The following is a 17,637-nucleotide window of genomic DNA, read 5'->3' as shown; positions in this document are numbered from 1 at the left end:
GGACTTCAGACCAATAAGAATAGTCCTCCTGTCATTGTCATATCACCATTAGAGAACTTAATCCAAGTTTCCCGTGAAGATGCACAATGAAGATATTTGCAGTGAACAATTTTAAAGAGTCTGTGATTCTGTTTCGCATTTCACCCTCTTTCTAATCCTTTTCCATCTCCGCAGGCACCTGACAGAAGTTCCACTTGGCTTGTTCCTTCCTTCTCAATGGGACGGCTCTTCGTCCTGCGCAGTTACGTGTTGGAGAGAATGAAGACCTCTATCGTTTCTACCAAGGTTTCTTAGAGCTGGCGGAAGAGGACCAGGGAAGATGTTGGCAAAGCTTCCTGTGCTGGCGCTGGCTTTGTTCTCCAAAAGTCTCTTCCTTTCTCTAGGTGACCATAACTTTTTAAGGAAAGAAATTAAAATCGAAGGAGACCTGGTGCTGGGAGGGCTCTTCCCAATCAAAGAAAAGGGCACTGGTGCCGAAGAATGTGGAAGAATCAATGAAGACCGAGGCATCCAAAGGCTGGAGGCCATGTTGTTTGCCATTGACGAGATCAACAGGGACAGCCACTTGCTCCCAGGGATTAAGCTTGGAGTTCATATTTTGGATACTTGCTCACGAGACACCTACGCTTTGGAACAGTCCCTGGAGTTTGTCAGGGCTTCTTTGACTAAAGTGGATGAAGCAGAGTACATGTGTCCTGATGGCTCATATGCGGTTCAAGAAAACACCCCGTTACTCATTGCAGGGGTCATCGGAGGATCTTATAGCAGTGTTTCCATACAGGTGAGCTACTCCATCCATAAAAATTGTATAGCATGTCTGTGATCATTCACCTGGTTTCAGGGAATCTATGGGTCTCCTGATCAGGAGATCAGGATTGGTGGGGTTGGGTCGTGCGGTCCTAGTTTAAGGCAAAGGAATTGGAGGGGATGACTGTCTGGCTAAAATGATCCATGCAACCTTCACAATCTTGTGTCCTCTACATGTAATGTGATAAAACTCCCCGTCACCTTCAGTTACCAAGGTGGCACAATGCTTAGAATGCAGTATTTGCAGGCTGACTCTGCCCACAGTCTGGAGTTCAACCTTGACCAGCTCAGAGTTGACTCAGCCTTCCATCCTTCCAAGGTCAGTAAAATGAGGACCCAGATTGTTGGGGGGAACACGCTGACTCTGTAAAACTGCTTAGAGAGGGCTGCAGTTTTACATGGAATAGTATGTAAACCTAAGTGCTATTGCCCTTGCTACTCTGTGACAAAATGGTTGTGCTCAGATTTCATAATGCACCGTAAGTAGCCAAAGGCAGGACAAGGCAAGTAAGACCAAAGCTTTTGTTCATTTCCAGAAAAATCATAATTTAAAAGGAGGGGATGGTTGGATGGAAAGAAACCACATGCTTGGCCTTTTCTAAGTGGACTTTGCTTTCTGAAACTTGCTGGGCAACTTGAAAACTCAGCTGTCATATGAATAGGCAGAATTATCTCTTCTTTATTTCAGTTGGATGTGGTTCTTCTGAAGGATCTCTTTGGTGTCTCCACAATAGAATTTGTTGGATATCAACAGAATTAGCCTGGAAGTGGGAACATCCCCACCTCTGGTTACATGTCTCTTGATGCACATAAGAAAAGATTAGGTCCTTGATCATGGTTGTGGGTGTCAACTTGCCCTTTTTTTTGCCTCCAAACAACCCTGATTTCCATCATCCCCAGACAACATGGTTAATGAGCACGTATCTCAAACAAGGTAGAGTCCTGGTGGCATATGACTCTGCTAGGAACTACAATTGAAGTTTACAAATTCTGAGATTAAACCTGGGTCTACCATGAAAAAATACTAAACATTTCTGTCCATATAGGTAAAGGTAAAGGTTCCCCCGCACATGCGTGCTAGTCGTTTCCGACTCTAGGGGCCGGTGCTCATCTCCGTTTCAAAGCCGAAGAGCCAGCGCTTGTCTGAGGACGTCTCCGTGGTCACGTGGCCGGCATGACTAGACGCCAAAGGCGCATGGAACGCTGTTCCCTTCCCACCGGAGTGGTCCCTATTTTTCTACTTGCATTTTTACATGCTTTCGAACTGCTAGGTTGGCAGAAGCTGGGACGAGTAACAGGCGCTCACTCTGTTACACAGCACTCGGGATTCGACCCACCAAACTGCCGACCTTCTGATCGACAAGCTCAGCGTCCTGACCCACTGAGCCACCGCGTCCCTGTTCTGTCCATATAGCTCTAGAGAATAATGAAACTGGCTTAAATGACCGTATGACTGATATTTCAAATCTGAGACACCAAATAAGTCTAACATACCTGAGCTGACAAAATGGTAACCACTAAATGTCAACAATGAGACTTTTTGCGTTCAAGATTGTAGATCTAGTTTGAGCAACAGCCAGAAAATCTTGAACAATTTGCCCTCCCGGTTCTTATTTTGCTTGTCTTAAATTTTCAGGTTCCCCTTCACAAGTAAAAATGAGATGCATAACCCAGTTCAGGACTCTGCATTTAAATAGTTTAGCTCAAAATGGGCTTCCCTCCTGAGGTCAAGAGAAGAAAACAGCTGATTTGCAGGATCAAAGACTTATTCGAAAGGATTTGTTTTTCCTGAAAAGAAATTGCTGCTTTCGCAAGTGTGTTGAAACGTTTGAAACAAGTACCGAAAGCTTCAGAACTGAGTTGTACTTGATCTGAGCTGCAAAAATCCAAATAAGCTCTAGGCGGCAGCAGAGACGTGGAGCAAAATAGCGGCTCTTTGCTGCTGTCTAGTGGTCATCTCAATTTCTGCAGCCCAAATCTGGTAGCTGCTGTACACATACAGTCCTTAACTGACAACCAGGACTTTCCATTGCTAAGCAAGATGGTTGTTAAGTGAGCACGGACAATTTTACGACCTTCTTTGCCATAGCTGTTAAGCAAATCACGGCAGCTGTTAATTACATGAATTACATACTCATTAAGCAAATCCGGCTTCCCCTATTAACTTTGCTTGTTAAAATGGGATGCTGCAACGGTCATAAATACATGCTAGTTGCAAACATCCATTGTACTTTTAATATACTGCAATGCTACAGAATAAGAAAATAAATCCTTAGGGTTTTTTTAATCTCCCCATCCTCAAGGATCCTAGGGGGTAGGGCATGTGTGATCCAGAGGCATTCTTTTGGCTCTCCTGGCTTAGATCAGTTTCCAATAAGTGAAATTATATATTTCACCTGCATTTCCAAAGGCATGCAATGAATTCCTATGAGCCAAGAGCTAATTAAAACATTGAGCTGGACACCCGTTATGAACTAACTAATATATGATATCGGATATATATTATATTTTATTCCATTGTACTCTGAATTCATATACTGTAGTGCCAGACTTCAAAAACCAAGAAAGACACTGTGGATTCTTCTAAGCAGGGATTTTGTTTTTCTGTGCCTCCTCTATAGGCAGAAATCTTGCTAAACTAAAGCTATTTGCATGACAGAATAACACAGTTGGAAGGGACCCTGGAGGTCTTCTAGTCCAACCGCCTGCTTAGGCAGGAAACCCTATACCATTTCAGATGGATGGTTGTCCAATCTCTTCTTAAAATCGTCCAGTGATGGAGCACCTACAACTTCTAGAGGCAAGTCATTCCACTGATTAATTGTTCTCACTGTCAGGAAATTTTTCCTTAGTTCTAGGTTGTTTCTCTCCTAGGCTGCATCATTAAAGATATATTAGGGAGGAGCTGTCTTCATCCTCCTTCTCTCACACAAACTTACTACAGTATCTGTGCTGTTCCTTGCTCCTCTGGATAGCGGCCCCTGTCTCTTGGGAATCCAGATAACATTCTATCAGACACGGGGCTTTGTTTATTTTAAAGCAATCCCACATCGCCATCTTGAATTTCTGTCAACAGGTTCAGGAGCATATTCTGACATAACACATTGGGGAAAAGACTGACTTCTTCCAACACCATCATTTGCAAATAATTTGAATAAATGATTCCTAAAGGTAAAGGTTCCCCCGCACATGCGTGCTAGTCATTTCCAACTCTAGGGGCCGGTTCTCATCTCCGTTTCAAAGCCGAAGAGCCAGCGCTTGTCCGAGGATGTCTCCGGGGTCATGTGGCCGGCATGACTAGACACCAAAGGCGCACGGAACACTGTTACCTTCCCACTGTAGTGGTCCCTATTTTTCTACTAATAGGTTGGCAGAAGCTGGGACGAGTAACAGGCATTCACTCTGCTATGCGGCACTCGGGATTCGACCCGCCAAACTGCCGACCATCTGATCGACAAGCTCAGCATCCTAACCCACTGAGCCATCACGTCCCTTCTAAATGATTCTTAATGCACTCCAGCAGACTATTCCTCCATCTTGCCTTCACTGTAAGGGATCTCAAAGAGTTTGGCAAAGAGATGCTTCAGCCGATTGCACGTCTACCCTGGAGGCTTTACTTGGAGATCCCTAGCCAACCAATGAGAGCTGCCAGTTCTCTATTAATAAAGCCATTGTTTCAGGTCTTCTCCACTTTTCTTAATCTCATGTGGTCATGTGGGTCATGTGACCAGCTGGTCATGTCATATGACATGCTGTGTGACTAGCTGGTGATGTCAAGTGAAGGTCACCAAGGGAAGAGATGGTCAATGCTGCCGTTGGTTGATACAGCTCCAAATCAATGTTGTTAGTTGTGAAGTCGTGTCTGACCCATTGCGACCCCATGGACAATGTTCCTCCAGGCCTTCCTGTCCTCTACCATCTTCTGGAGTCCACTTAAGCTCACGCCTCCTGCTTCAGTGACTCCATCCAGCCACCTCATTCTCTGTCGTCCCCTTCTTCTCTTGCCCTCAATCTTTCCTAGCATTAGGCTCTTCTCCAGTGAGTCCCTCCTTCTCATTAGGTGACCAAAGTATTTGAGTTTTAGCTTCAGGATCTGGCCTTCTAAAGAGCAGTCAGGGTTGATCTCCTCTAGGACTGACCGGTTTGATCGCCTTGCAGTCCAAGGGACTCGCAGGAGTCTTCTCCAGCACCATAGTTCAAAGGCCTCAATTCTTTGGTGCTCAGCCTTTCTTACGGTCCAACTTTCACAGCCATCCATTGCAACTGGGAAAACCATGCTCTTGACTATTCACACTTTTGTTGGCAGGGTGATGTCTCTGCTTTTTAATGTGCTGTCCAAATCAATATGTTGGTTGATTGAACCATTGGTAGAATACCAGACTTTGATGAATTTGTGTCTGTAGCATATGGTGGCATGGCCAATGATTTTTGTTCCAGACTCACTAACCACCTGGCCACATGATAGATATCAATAAACGTGGAGACGAACTGAAACAAGACACTTCAACCGAAGTCCTGCAGAGGAGGTCACCTAGCCTGGTGATGAAACATTTACAGTGTTGCCTGCAGTAGCACAGATAGGGGGGGGGGAAATAACATCTCAGTATCATCTACAAGAAAGTATGAAACTTCTAACTGTTGGCTCAGAAGAATGCTTCATTCGGGTCACTAGTTTCAAAATCTGAATGTTCTCCAAGATCTCTAGATCTTTCCAAGCAGGATTAAAATTACTTAACAGAAGTTCCTGCAGATCAAACCTGGGGCCTTCCAAAATTTAAATATTAAAGAGCTGACCTCCAAAACTTTGATTTCTGCTATTAGCAGAAAGAACGTTTGAAGGAAATACAGCTCAGAGGGAGACTTACCCAAAGCAATTCTCCTGCTTAAGTAGTCATTCTTTTTTGCCATCTGTCAACACATACTTCAGTCAAAGAGCCAGAAGACATGGCTGAAAGATAACAACTCATCAGCTGGAAGTGCCCGCAAGCTGATACAATCCATACAAGGATTACAGGCATCTCATCTGATTGCTCGGATTGCTGATGACATCACAATATTCTTTAAGCTTCCTGGAGGGTTTTAATGGCCGGTCATGAATATTCAGATCATTTATTTATTTTTTTGCAGTGCGATTTTCGAGATGGATGAGGCAGGAAGTAACTTTAAACAGCCATCACTTCAATTTTTTGAGGATATTTTTGCCTCAATTATTTCCCTGCAGGCACAAATGTGAGAGAATCTGTTACACAGGGATAACATCTTATTATAGCCTAGTGATGCAATTAAAAGATTTAACTCTCACATTTGTAGAAATGCAGATATACTCATTTAAATATTCAACATCTGAGCCCAAACTGATTATACTGTAACATTTCATTGAACAATCATTGATTCAATATAATCAATAATTTGCCTTCTAGCAAAGGAATATCTAATTCTCAAAGTTCAACGGTTAGATTTGTACAAAATGGTAAGCTAATTTACAGTTTCTGAATACCATATGGGTACATTTAATCTTATTTGGTCTCCCCTTCGCTGCTGCTGAGAAGCAAACTACAATAAACAGAAATGTTATACGTAAGAAGAAAGAACATGGCTATTGAATTATGTTTGATGATAAAACCAAGACTTCTGCTTTGTTGCTTTGCTAAAAACTGTATTTGATTTCTGATTCTTACCCATTCATTAATTCTTCTCAAATGGGTATGTCATCTTATCTCTCTTCAACTGTAGTTCTGAAATTTTATAGGTAGGCAGGTAGGTAGGTAGGTAGGTAGGTAGGTAGGTAGGTAGGTGGAAGGAAGGAAGGAAGGAAGGAAGGAAGGAAAAGAAAGAAAGAAAGAAAGAAAGAAAGAAAGAAAGAAAGAAAGAAAGAAAGAAAGAAAGAAAGAAAGAAAGAAAGAAGGAAGGAAGGAAGGAAGGAAGGAAGGAAGGAAGGAAGGAAGGAAGGAAGGAAGGAAGGAAGGAAGGAAGGAAGGAAGGGGGAGGGAGGGAGGGAGGGAGGGAGGGAGGGAGGAAGGAAGGAAGGAAGGAAGGAAGGAAGGAAGGAAGGAAGGAAGGAAGGAAGGAAGGAAGAGCATGCAAGCTAGGAATCATGTTGCTTTCTTGCACAGCACAATGAGGTGTAATTTGGATTCTATCATATGTAAGGCTAAAGAGAGAGAGATTTTTTTTTACCAAAGCATCAGGAAGGAAAACATTGGTTAAGCCCAAACAGTAAAGGAGTAAAATGCGAAAATGCACCAGACACCTCTCTAATTCACATAATAAATCATAATCAGAGTTGCAATCTTCTGTTACCATAGCCAATCTCAATAAAAGTAGTTTTAGTCTTAATTAGAGTAAAAAAAATTTTTTTGATCAGATCTACATCTTGGGGCTGGCATCCTATGAGATGCCCCAGAGTCATCCAGAAGAGTTCAGATCATTCACAGAACTCTGGATCCACTCCTGGAATGAGGGTGGACCTTCTCTAGGCATCCTAATGCTGTTCTCTCTCTCTCTCTCTCTCTCTCTCTCTCTCTCTCTCTCTCTCTCTCTCTCTCTCTCTCTCTCTCTCTCTCTCTCTCTCTCTCTCTCTCTCTCTCTCTCTTTCCAGGTTGCAAACTTGCTCCGGCTCTTCCAGATTCCTCAGATCAGCTACGCCTCCACCAGTGCCAAGCTCAGTGATAAGAGCCGGTACGACTACTTTGCGAGGACGGTGCCCCCTGACTTCTATCAAGCCAAAGCCATGGCTGAGATTCTGCGCTTCTTTAACTGGACGTATGTGTCCACGGTTGCCTCGGAAGGAGACTATGGAGAAACAGGGATAGAAGCCTTTGAACAAGAAGCCCGCCTAAGGAACATCTGCATCGCCACCTCTGAGAAGGTCGGCCGATCCAACATTCGAAAGTCCTACGACAGCGTCATTAAAGAACTCCTCCAGAAGCCCAATGCAAAAGTGGTGGTCTTGTTCATGCGTAGCGATGACTCTCGGGAACTCATAGCTGCAGCCAACCGGTTCAATGTCTCCTTTACTTGGGTGGCCAGTGATGGCTGGGGAGCCCAGGAGAGTGTGGTCAAGGGCAACGAACATGTTGCCAATGGGGCCATCACCTTAGAGCTTGCTTCCCATCCAATCAAAGAGTTTGACAGATACTTCCAGAGTCTCACCCCCTATACTAACCATCGCAATCCCTGGTTTAAGGATTTCTGGGAGCAGAAATTCCAGTGCAGCCTTCAGAACCGGAAAACCCACAAAAAAGCTTGTGACAAGCATTTGTCTATTAACAGTTCCAATTACGAACAAGAATCCAAGATCATGTTCGTTGTAAACGCGGTGTATGTCATGGCCCACGCCTTGCATAAAATGCAGCGGACAATGTGTCCAAACACTACCAAGCTCTGCGACAGCATGAAGCATTTGGATGGCAAGAAGCTCTACAAAGATTATTTGCTCAAAGTCAACTTTACAGGTAAACAATCAGCCTCTTCTGATGCTTTCCCTAGAAAATGGTTATGGTTTGGGGAGTCTAGAGAAGAAAATATGGAGAAGAAGGGCAGTGAAGTAGCCACGAATTCCAGGTGTGGCGTGGTGTGAAAATCCACTGGAAGGTATGTGCAGGAGTCAGTAGGAAGCATTTCTTTTGAAGAACGTGCTGTTCCAAGTCAATGTAGTTGAGTCAGATCTGGCTCTTTTTCATTCCTCTGCATTCCTCACATACACGTGTGTGTCGATATCTATGTGTTTTCTTCCCTTCAACATGTCCCCTTCTCAGAGGCTGCCTGGACAGGTCCCTGCAGTTCTCGTGGCAGTGTTTTTAGGAGTGGTTTGCCATTGCTTACTTCCCAGGGTTGAGAGAAAGTGACCGGCCCAAGGTCACCCAGCTGGTTTCGTGCCTAGTGTGGGACTACAACTCACCGTCCCCCAGTTTTTAGTCTAATGCCTTCACCATCCCAACAAACTGGCTCTCTCCATTAACTTCCAAGTTAATATAGTTGATTCAGGTATTGTCTCTGTTTTCATCATATGTGTGTGCACGCACACACACAGTCAATTCACTTCTGTTGCATTTTCAGTAATCTTCAGAGATCAGTTCAGGAATTTTTTCCCTGAAATCTTATTCAAGAGTAATTTGTGAGTTGATAAAAGGAATTTTTATAGCAGTAAACAGTATTAAAAACAGTCATTCAACCTTAGTCTGTCTGGGTTCCAAAGTGTTGCTTAACTGAAATGCTATAAGGAATATTCAAGCAAATCCTTCAGATTCTCAACTGTTCTTATTCAAATGATTAGTTGCTGCTCCCTTATTTTGATCCTGCCATCCCATGTTAGAAAGTTCTAATGCTCTTTCAGATATTTAGACTCCACTTATTCTTGTGGTTTAGCTTAAGGTGTCTTTCACTGCACAACACAAACATTTGTCTGGAAATAGCATTTTAAAATGAAATAAGCCAAAATAATGGATCAATAAATAATAACAACTGAAGCCCAATTTAAAAGAGAAGTAAACATTCTATCTATCTATCTATCTATCTATCTATCTATCTATCTATCTATCTATCTATCTATCTATCTATCTATCTATCTATCTATTATTTACCTATTTACCTAGCTACGTATCTACCTATCTAACTTCTGGAAACAAAAAAGAATGATTTTTGCGGCAAATAACATAAAAACATGACTTAAGTTCATGAGAACTCCTGTTCTATATATCTCTCTAGCTACATCATACTTGCATTTTAATTGCAGCTCATTTTTACTATAGTACACACAATGCCAAATTACTTCTTTTGTTGCCTGTTGCCAAACTGAGGGGGGGGGGTGTCACTGCAAATGAATGTACAAATTATTCAATAGGTCTCAATGTTTGCACAAAAGAGAGAAACAGATGATGGATTAATTAGCTTTGGCAAAGTATTGGGGAAATCATCTGATTGGATGTGGCCAGGTAATCAATGATTCACGGTGAAGGGCAGTTTGCGATGATGAAAACATTAATTTTAATGTTTGCAACTTTTGACATTATCGGCAAACAAGATGATGAATTGCTTGGAGGTACTCATAACATTAGCCTAATTTTGCAGAATGTTATACATATGCAAGTTCCCTTGATTTTCACACAATATGTATGAGTCACTGAGCACAGCACCCTTGTAAAGGCCACATTCCCTCTCTGTTCTATAGCACAGAATGTTTGGTACAGGTACCAGGAGATTTACTAGATGTTTTACTAGCAGAATACTCACAATCCAGTTGAAAGTTATATACATTGTAGGAAGCCTGTCCAAATAGTAACAATGACTGTATTTTGGAAATATGTTGAGCAGAGAAATGTGGACCAGAGGAACGCTGTAGATATAATTTACTTGGACTTCAGTAAGGCATTTGATAAAGTAGATCACAACCTACTACTTGATAAGATAGAAAAATGTTGTTTAGATAGCATCACCACCAGATGGATTCGTAGCTGGCTGACAGGCCGTACTCAGCATGTGGTCCTCAATGGAACTGCATCTACATGGAGGGAAGTGTGTAGTGGGGTGCCACAGGGCTCTGTTCTGGGCCCAGTGCTCTTCAACATCATCAGCGATTTGGATGAGGGGATAGATGGGGAACTCATCAAATTTGCAGACGACACCAAGCTGGCAGGAATAGCAAATACTCCAGAAGATAGGCTTAAGATACAGAAGGATCTGGACAGATTCGAACACTGGGCACTATCTAACAAAATGAAATTCAATGGTGAAAAAAGTAAGGTTCTACATTTAGGCAGGAAAAATCAAATGCACAGGTATAGTATAGGTGGTACCTTGCTTGATAGTAGTAATTGTGAGAGGGATGTCAGAGTCCTAGTGGACAATCACTTAAATATGAGCCAGCAGTGTCCTGCAGCTGCCAAAAAAGCCAACACAGTGCTAGGCTGCATTAACAGAGGGATAGAATCAAGATCACGCAAAGTGCTAATACCACTTTACAATGCCTTGGTAAGGCCACACCTGGAATACTGCATCCAGTTTTGGTCACCACGATGTAAAAAAGATGTCAAGGCTCTAGAAAGAGTACAGAGAAGAGCAACAAAGATGATTGGGGGACTGGAGGCTAAAACATATAGGGAATGGTTGCTGGAATTGGGTATGTGTAGTTTAATGAAGAGAAGGACGAGGGGTGACATGATAGCAGTCTTCTAATATTTGAGGGGTTGCCACAAAGAAGAGGGAGTCAAGCTAGTCTCCAAAGCACCTGAAAGCAGGACAAGAAGCAACGGATGGAAACTAATCAAAGAGAGAAGCAACCTAGAACTAAGGAGAAACTTCCTGACAGTTAGAACAACTAACCAGTGGAACAACCTGCCTCCAGAAGTGGTGAATGCTCCAACACTGGAAGTTTTTAAGAAGAGACTGGACAGCCATTTGTCTGAAATGGTATAGGGTTTCCTGCCTTAGCAGGGGGTTGGACTAGATGAGCTCCAAGGTCCCGTCCAACTTATTATTATTATTATTATTATTATTATTATTATTATTATTATTATTATTATTATTATTATTATTATTATTATTATTATTATTATTATTAGAATTTTTCAAAGTGTGGTTAAAAAAAGTCATTGTGGCAACCATGATGGTGCAATCAAAATCCTGCCTTTATTATGTGCAATACATATTAAAAATTGGTAATTTGCATGATCACAGCCCCGTCTTCACCTTTCTATCGGATTTGTGGACAATTGTAGTCTATTACATAGGGCAAAATTGTAAGCAACTATTGTCTGTATCTCGAATGAGAGTCCTTTTCCTTCAGGCAAATAAGTGATAAAGTTATAAAATGCTCTTCTTTTAGCCATATGGGGAAGCACAGAAAAAGCAGATTCAGCTAATAGGTATGTAATTTGGTTTTATGCATACTTATTCAGGGCCTGGATGATCATCCAGGATCACTCCTAATAAGTCTAGATATTTGCTTTCCTCAAGTGAGGTTTCTAGAAGCATTCAACAGCTCTTTTCAACATCCTCATCCATCACTAAATGGCTGGTGCTTGGGTATTATGGGAATTGTTGCCAGAATTGTATTGAGGTGCAGAAAAAGGAGGATATGAGGTGGTAGTTAGAAGGACAGACTAAGATTAAAGAGTTGCAGGTTTAATTCCCCAGCGGTCCTCATTTTTTATATGATGATTTTTAATCTAGACGAGCATGAAAAATCTAGTCACGTACAGCATCTTGAGGAAGGATCAACATTAAGAAGAAATCTAAAAGCAGGGAAAAAAAATGAGCCTGGCAACCAGCTTGCTTGCTCAGTCAACATCTTTTTTTTTGGAATCCAGATGCCATCTCTGTGTGAAATTGTACCTTTGTGCTCGGATTATCTTCCAAATTGTGGGGTGGGCCAACTGCAGAAATATTAATTGTGGCATTACTACAAAATGCATCCCAGCAGGATTAACAATGGTGTGCTTTTAACCTGAGACCCTAAACATCAGCATTCTTCTCAGAGACGAAGTTACTCAGCATTCTTGAAGACTCTCCATTTGGTGTGGAGAAGACTCACATGAGACAATGTCCACCTCCTAGCACTCTTAGAACTGGAGGTCAGGGGAACCACTTCATTACCAGTAAAAGGATCTTGGAGTACAGCTGGAAAAACCTAGCAAGAAGAAATGCATTGCAATTATTCATCCTTTGCTGCGGGCTGCCTCCAGGATGTAGTAAAAAAATTTAAGAAATTGGCCGCGATGGTGTGATCAGAGTCCTGCAGATCATCCCTTGGGGATATTCCTGCTTTGATAGCTCCGAATCTGATGAATATACACCCAAAATAGACTTTTCTCTATCTAACAGTATAGGGCCAATTCTCCTGTCTGCTAATTAACCTGGCCACTAGTGACCAGATTTTGAGAATTGATGCACCGCCTCTGATCTCCAGGTTGGAGACAGCCGGCTTCAAATTTCTGCATAAATCTAAGCGCAGAGAAGAGCAACAAAGATGATTAGGGGACTGAAGGCTAAAACGTATTTTAAAAAACCAGTTGCTGGAATTCTCTAGTTTAATTAAAGAAGGACTAGTGGGGACATGATAGCACTGTTCCAATATCTCAGGGGCTGCCCCAAAGAAGAGGGAGTCAAGCTATTCTCCAAAGTGCCTGAAGGCAGGACAAGAAGCAACGGATGGAAACTAATCAAGGTGAGAAGCAACCTGGAATTAAGGAGATATTTCCCAACAGTGGGAACAATTATTCAGTGGAACGACTTTCCTCCAGAAGCTGTGAGTGCTCCAACACTGGAAGTTTTCAAAAAGACAACCATTTGTCTGAAACTTTATAGGTTTCCTGCCTGAGCAGGGGGATTAGACTAGAAGACCTCCAAGGTCCCTTCCAACTCTGTTATTCGGTTAAATCTGGATCTGACTTTCTTTGAGAGCTTGACTGCCTAACTTTCCCTGCCTTGGCTAATTTCTCCAGAAAGCAAACTCTTCCTACACAGAGAGACAAAAAAGAGTCCATCTGGCATCGTCTCTTAAATGGCTCACCAATCTACCTGTCTCTTCTAATCCTGCCTGTTTCCCTGCGAAGCGGCATCTGTGTTTGTTTTCCTGACATTTCCTTGGATTTCAGTGGAACTGCTGGCTACCTCTTGATTTGTACTGCCAGACCTCAAAATAGAACAAAAGGCATTTGCAGTTGTTTGTCTTGTCATTTAGTCAACAGAAGCTGTTGGCTTTATCTAGTTCTGTTAGGTCCTCCCTTGCCTCAAGTAAGATATATATTTTTTTGATTCAAAGCAGTTGAATTCTACCTGACCTCAAACTCTCTTCAAACCGAGGGTCCGAGACAAAGAAGAGGGTAAATAAATTAATAAATGACATAACAGCAAGATGAACTATAAATATCTCGGTCAGGTCAAGTCATTTAAAATCAGAGATGGTTACCATGCCAGAGATGGAAAACTCAGGGGGGGGGGTTTGTGGGAAGACACTCAGAAAGTGACATAACAGACACAATCCAATATCTCGGTACAAGGAAGCAGACACACTGCTTGTCACTTGCGATTTGCCAGTCCAGGATCGACAGCGAAACTCAGTGAGTTCATTTGTGGTACTTGAACACAAGACTTCTGCTTCCGTTTGAAGGGAGCTCCTGGTTTCTTTGCTCTTGCAACGTCAGCAGTGTTGAAGAAATAAGTTGATGGATTTCTGATAGAGTTATACTGTAGGTAAACCTGCTGTAAAACTAGGGTTTTGTAGTTGTGGAATATTTGTGGAAGTCTTTCTTAACAGCCCAGACCAAATAAACTGGGGTGAACTTGGCAAGAGGTGGTTCAGATTTCCATCTTTCCTTCGTGTACTTTACTTGGACACTTCTTCCAGGGAGGATATAAACACTGTGTCTATTGTTCTACCTACCGTTCTTCTTTATAGAAGGTTGGAAACAAATCTCATAGAGGGGATTTATTAAATAAATAAGGAAAATAAAGGAAATTCAAGAGGGCAGCCACAAGCATGCAGTCAGAGCCCCATCCCTTTGATGTCCATCATGGCCCTCTAAAAAAAGGTGGGTCTTCAGTCATGTGATTGTGATTGACATTTTTTAACCCACGCCTCCCTTTCAGCATTGTGGAAGCAGGAGATTCTGCTGCTCTTCAGGGTACAGTAGCTCTCTGGAAAATTAACAGACTAACAGAGTTGGGAGGGACCTTGGAGGTCTTCTAGTCCAACCCGTTACTCAAGCAGGAGCCCCTGTACCATTTCAGACAGGTGGCTGTCAGTCTCTTCTTAAAAAGGAGGAGGAGGAGGAGGAGGAGGAGGAGGAATAACAGACTAACAGAGCTGGAAGGGAACTTGGAGGTCTTCTAGGAGACCCTATACCCATTTCAGACAGGTGGCTGTCCAGTCCATTCTTAAAAGCCTCTAGTGATGGAGCATCCACAACTTCTGGTGGCAAGCTGTTCCACTGGTTAATTGTCCTCACTGTCAGGAAGTTTCTCCTTAGTTCTAGGTTGCTTATCTCCTTATTTAATTCCAGAATGTCTCTGAAGTGGTTCACTCTACATTCAAATACTCCTCCCCATTCCCAGAGAAATTCTAAAAAAGCTTCATTCCAGCTCAAAGATGTCTTTATTTTAGCGCCGATTTTCTCTACCATAAGCCATCTGAGGGGATACGGATTTTCGAAAAATATTATTTTCTAGCCGTACAAACATTTCAAATACAGCAAACAGTCTAGACAGCTAAAATAACAAATGTCACCACAAGCCACTACTAGTCATTAAAGATACTACTAAAAAAATAAAGGTTATGAGTTAATAAATGAAATCTGCACGTACAAATGACCACATGCGAGCCAATGTATATAAAAAAATATATGTATGTTTAGCTACACTTCCAAAGGTTTTAGCAAAGACTTTAAAACCAGTCACCACAAAACAGGAACCTGTTTTACTATAGTTGGAGCAAACATCTTTTATTTTAACAGCTGCTTGTCTTCTCATCCTGGAAATGAAATAAAGGTTTTGCCAATTTCCCCAAGCTATTTATTCTTTCCAAATGGCCAGTCTAAAAGAGGTGACATTTTGTCTCCAAACCAGCATTTACCAAGAGAGTCAGAAAAGACTGGGCCCACATTGGCTTCATTTAAAATGGCCGTTCCTTGGCACCAAGATGTCAATCAAGACTTTGTTGCTCTTTCCAAGACCTTTTTTCTCAAGGAAGACGTATGGAGAGCTTTATTGCAAAATAGAGTGACTATATTTTCTTGGACAAAAGCGAATGGCGAACCTGAAAAAAGTGGCAGATCTGGGGGGGAAAGTTCATAAGGGCTAAAAAATATTTTTATTTTATTTATAACTTTTTTATTTTATGTTATTTTTAACTTGGCTTGACAAAACGGTATACAAGAGCAAAGCCGAAAATAAATAAATAAATTATTAAATTAAATAAATCTAAAGGGCAGCTTTCTGAAATAAAAGACAAACCTTTATAATAAAGGACCTGCGGTGACTAGATTTTAAAGTGGAAGCTGACTGTGAAAATGATCATTTTTGTCTGGATCAAAATCTTTCTTGAAAGAAAGTCCTTCAGCAAGGACATAGTTTAATGTTTGGGGCTGGGCTGTGTGATTTTACACTACAAGGTTCCATAACTCTGATGATTGGTCATACTAGCTGGGATTTATGGAAAATGTAATCCCTAACGTCAAAAAACCTGGCCTACGTCTGGATTACAAGGTTATCTATCAGCCATCGGAGTCACTGGATGAGTTTGGGCCCATTCTCAACCAGACCAAACCTCACCAGGTTTCATAAATTGTGAAAAACCCACATCCCACCTTAATTCCTTGCAGGAAAGGCAAAACAGAAATAAGCCAACAAAAATTCACCTTCTGCGTCCCACAGAAATTTATAACCCACATTTGAAGACCTTGTTAGACTGATTTTTTTTCTTGAATCACAATAGTTGAGAGTTAAAGGCGTGAAAACAAAAGTGGTCTTCTCACAATCTCATGACTAACCTGACAAAACGCATACTGTTTACTCTTCCACAAGACTTGCTCCATAAAGCTGGTTAAGCAGACAAGATCTTGCAGAAATTAATTTATACAACAGTATTTAATGGCTGAGTTCCACTGACACATGAACTGGGGAACTATTTTTGTTTTCTGGAAATAAGCCACTTTACTTCAATAGCTCTTTTTTAAAAAAAAAAGTTGGCTGGGGCATATTTTCCATCTTGATCTCTACCTATTCTCTTTTGAAGAAAAAAGAAAAAAAGAGAGTGGGATTTGCTAGACCTCCAGAAGTGAAAAAAACACATCTTGAGAGTCCATTTCCATGGTAACCACTCCATCAAGGTAAGAAAGTAAATAGGGTCGTTGGCCTGCAGCACACATTCTCCCCAGGCATACACACAACAGCCCCCCTAAGCCCCCACCTTCTGTGCCGTATCAGCTGAGAATTGCAACTGAGTAAAATCTTATTTTTGTTTTAACTGTTGTGCTCCTTTAAAGTATTATTCTATCCCAGATGGTTTCAAAATATACGCTGGAGTTGTCTTATTGCAACTCAGTGTATATCCTGCTTTTATTTTGTACACATCAAGGGGTGTTGCCTCTTATGCTCCTCAGTATAACAACCCTGCAAGATAAGTTGGGTGGAAGGACAATGATTCATCCAAAAACACTTGTGTTCAAGCCTAAAAGAGAACTAGAAGTGATGGTCTCCTGGGTTCTAGATTTCTATCTTCTACATTAAACTGGCACTTGTTATAGCAATGCACCTTCTGTCTAATATAGAAAGTCAAGAGCACAAATATTGTATTCTTTTGAGCCTCCTTCACCCTCAGTGTGAAAACTGCTTGTTATATCACAATGGGTTGAACCCTAAATCTGGGCAAACAAAACCCAATTCCAGGATTCCCAGAACGTGAGATTATCAAAATATGCCGGACCTCTCTGGTCTTGGCACTCTATGGTTCTACACCGATTTGGTTTTGCCTTCCCTTCACAAGACATGTTTAAACAACGGCTGAAACATAAATTGGGCCAACCCCACTTTAACTTAACCTTAGCCGTCACATTCAGATGAACGCTTAGTTTACTTTTGCAAATCTCATAAACAGTTGAAAAAGTTGTGCTTAGCTTGGAGAAGAAAGGGGGACAATGGTCCTTATGGACCTCAAACAATTGAAAGGCATCCTGTGTAGGCCATTGAAAACAGTTGCTCCAGAGGTTAGGACTAGAAACATAGGGTAGAAGTTGCAGGGAACCAATATGTGAAGAGACTACTAAATGGTTTCAGCTGATTGACCATGGATACTCTTCCTTAGCAAGTGGCAGACAGTTGGAGATACTTGAGTGG

General features: G+C 41.8%; 1 protein-coding gene across 2 annotated transcripts in view; it reads left to right on the top strand.

Annotated features, from left to right (window-relative positions):
* Positions 1–319: 319 nt before the first annotated feature.
* GRM3 (glutamate metabotropic receptor 3) overlaps positions 320–17,637 on the top strand; it is a gene marked incomplete at its 5' end in the record, with an annotated part of 37,584 nt that continues 20,266 nt past the window's right edge. For both annotated transcript variants that reach the window (XM_081330586.1, XM_081330585.1), the window contains 2 exons: positions 320–781; positions 7,406–8,261. In XM_081330586.1, coding sequence (XP_081186712.1) covers positions 320–781; positions 7,406–8,261 — 1,318 coding nt within the window. The remainder of the gene's footprint in view (positions 782–7,405; positions 8,262–17,637) is intronic.

The sequence above is a fragment of the Vipera berus genome (genome assembly GCF_964194415.1).
Source record: "Vipera berus genome assembly, chromosome: 6".
Classification (NCBI taxonomy): Eukaryota; Metazoa; Chordata; class Lepidosauria; order Squamata; family Viperidae; genus Vipera; species Vipera berus.
This window is presented reverse-complemented; position numbering and strand designations above follow the sequence as displayed.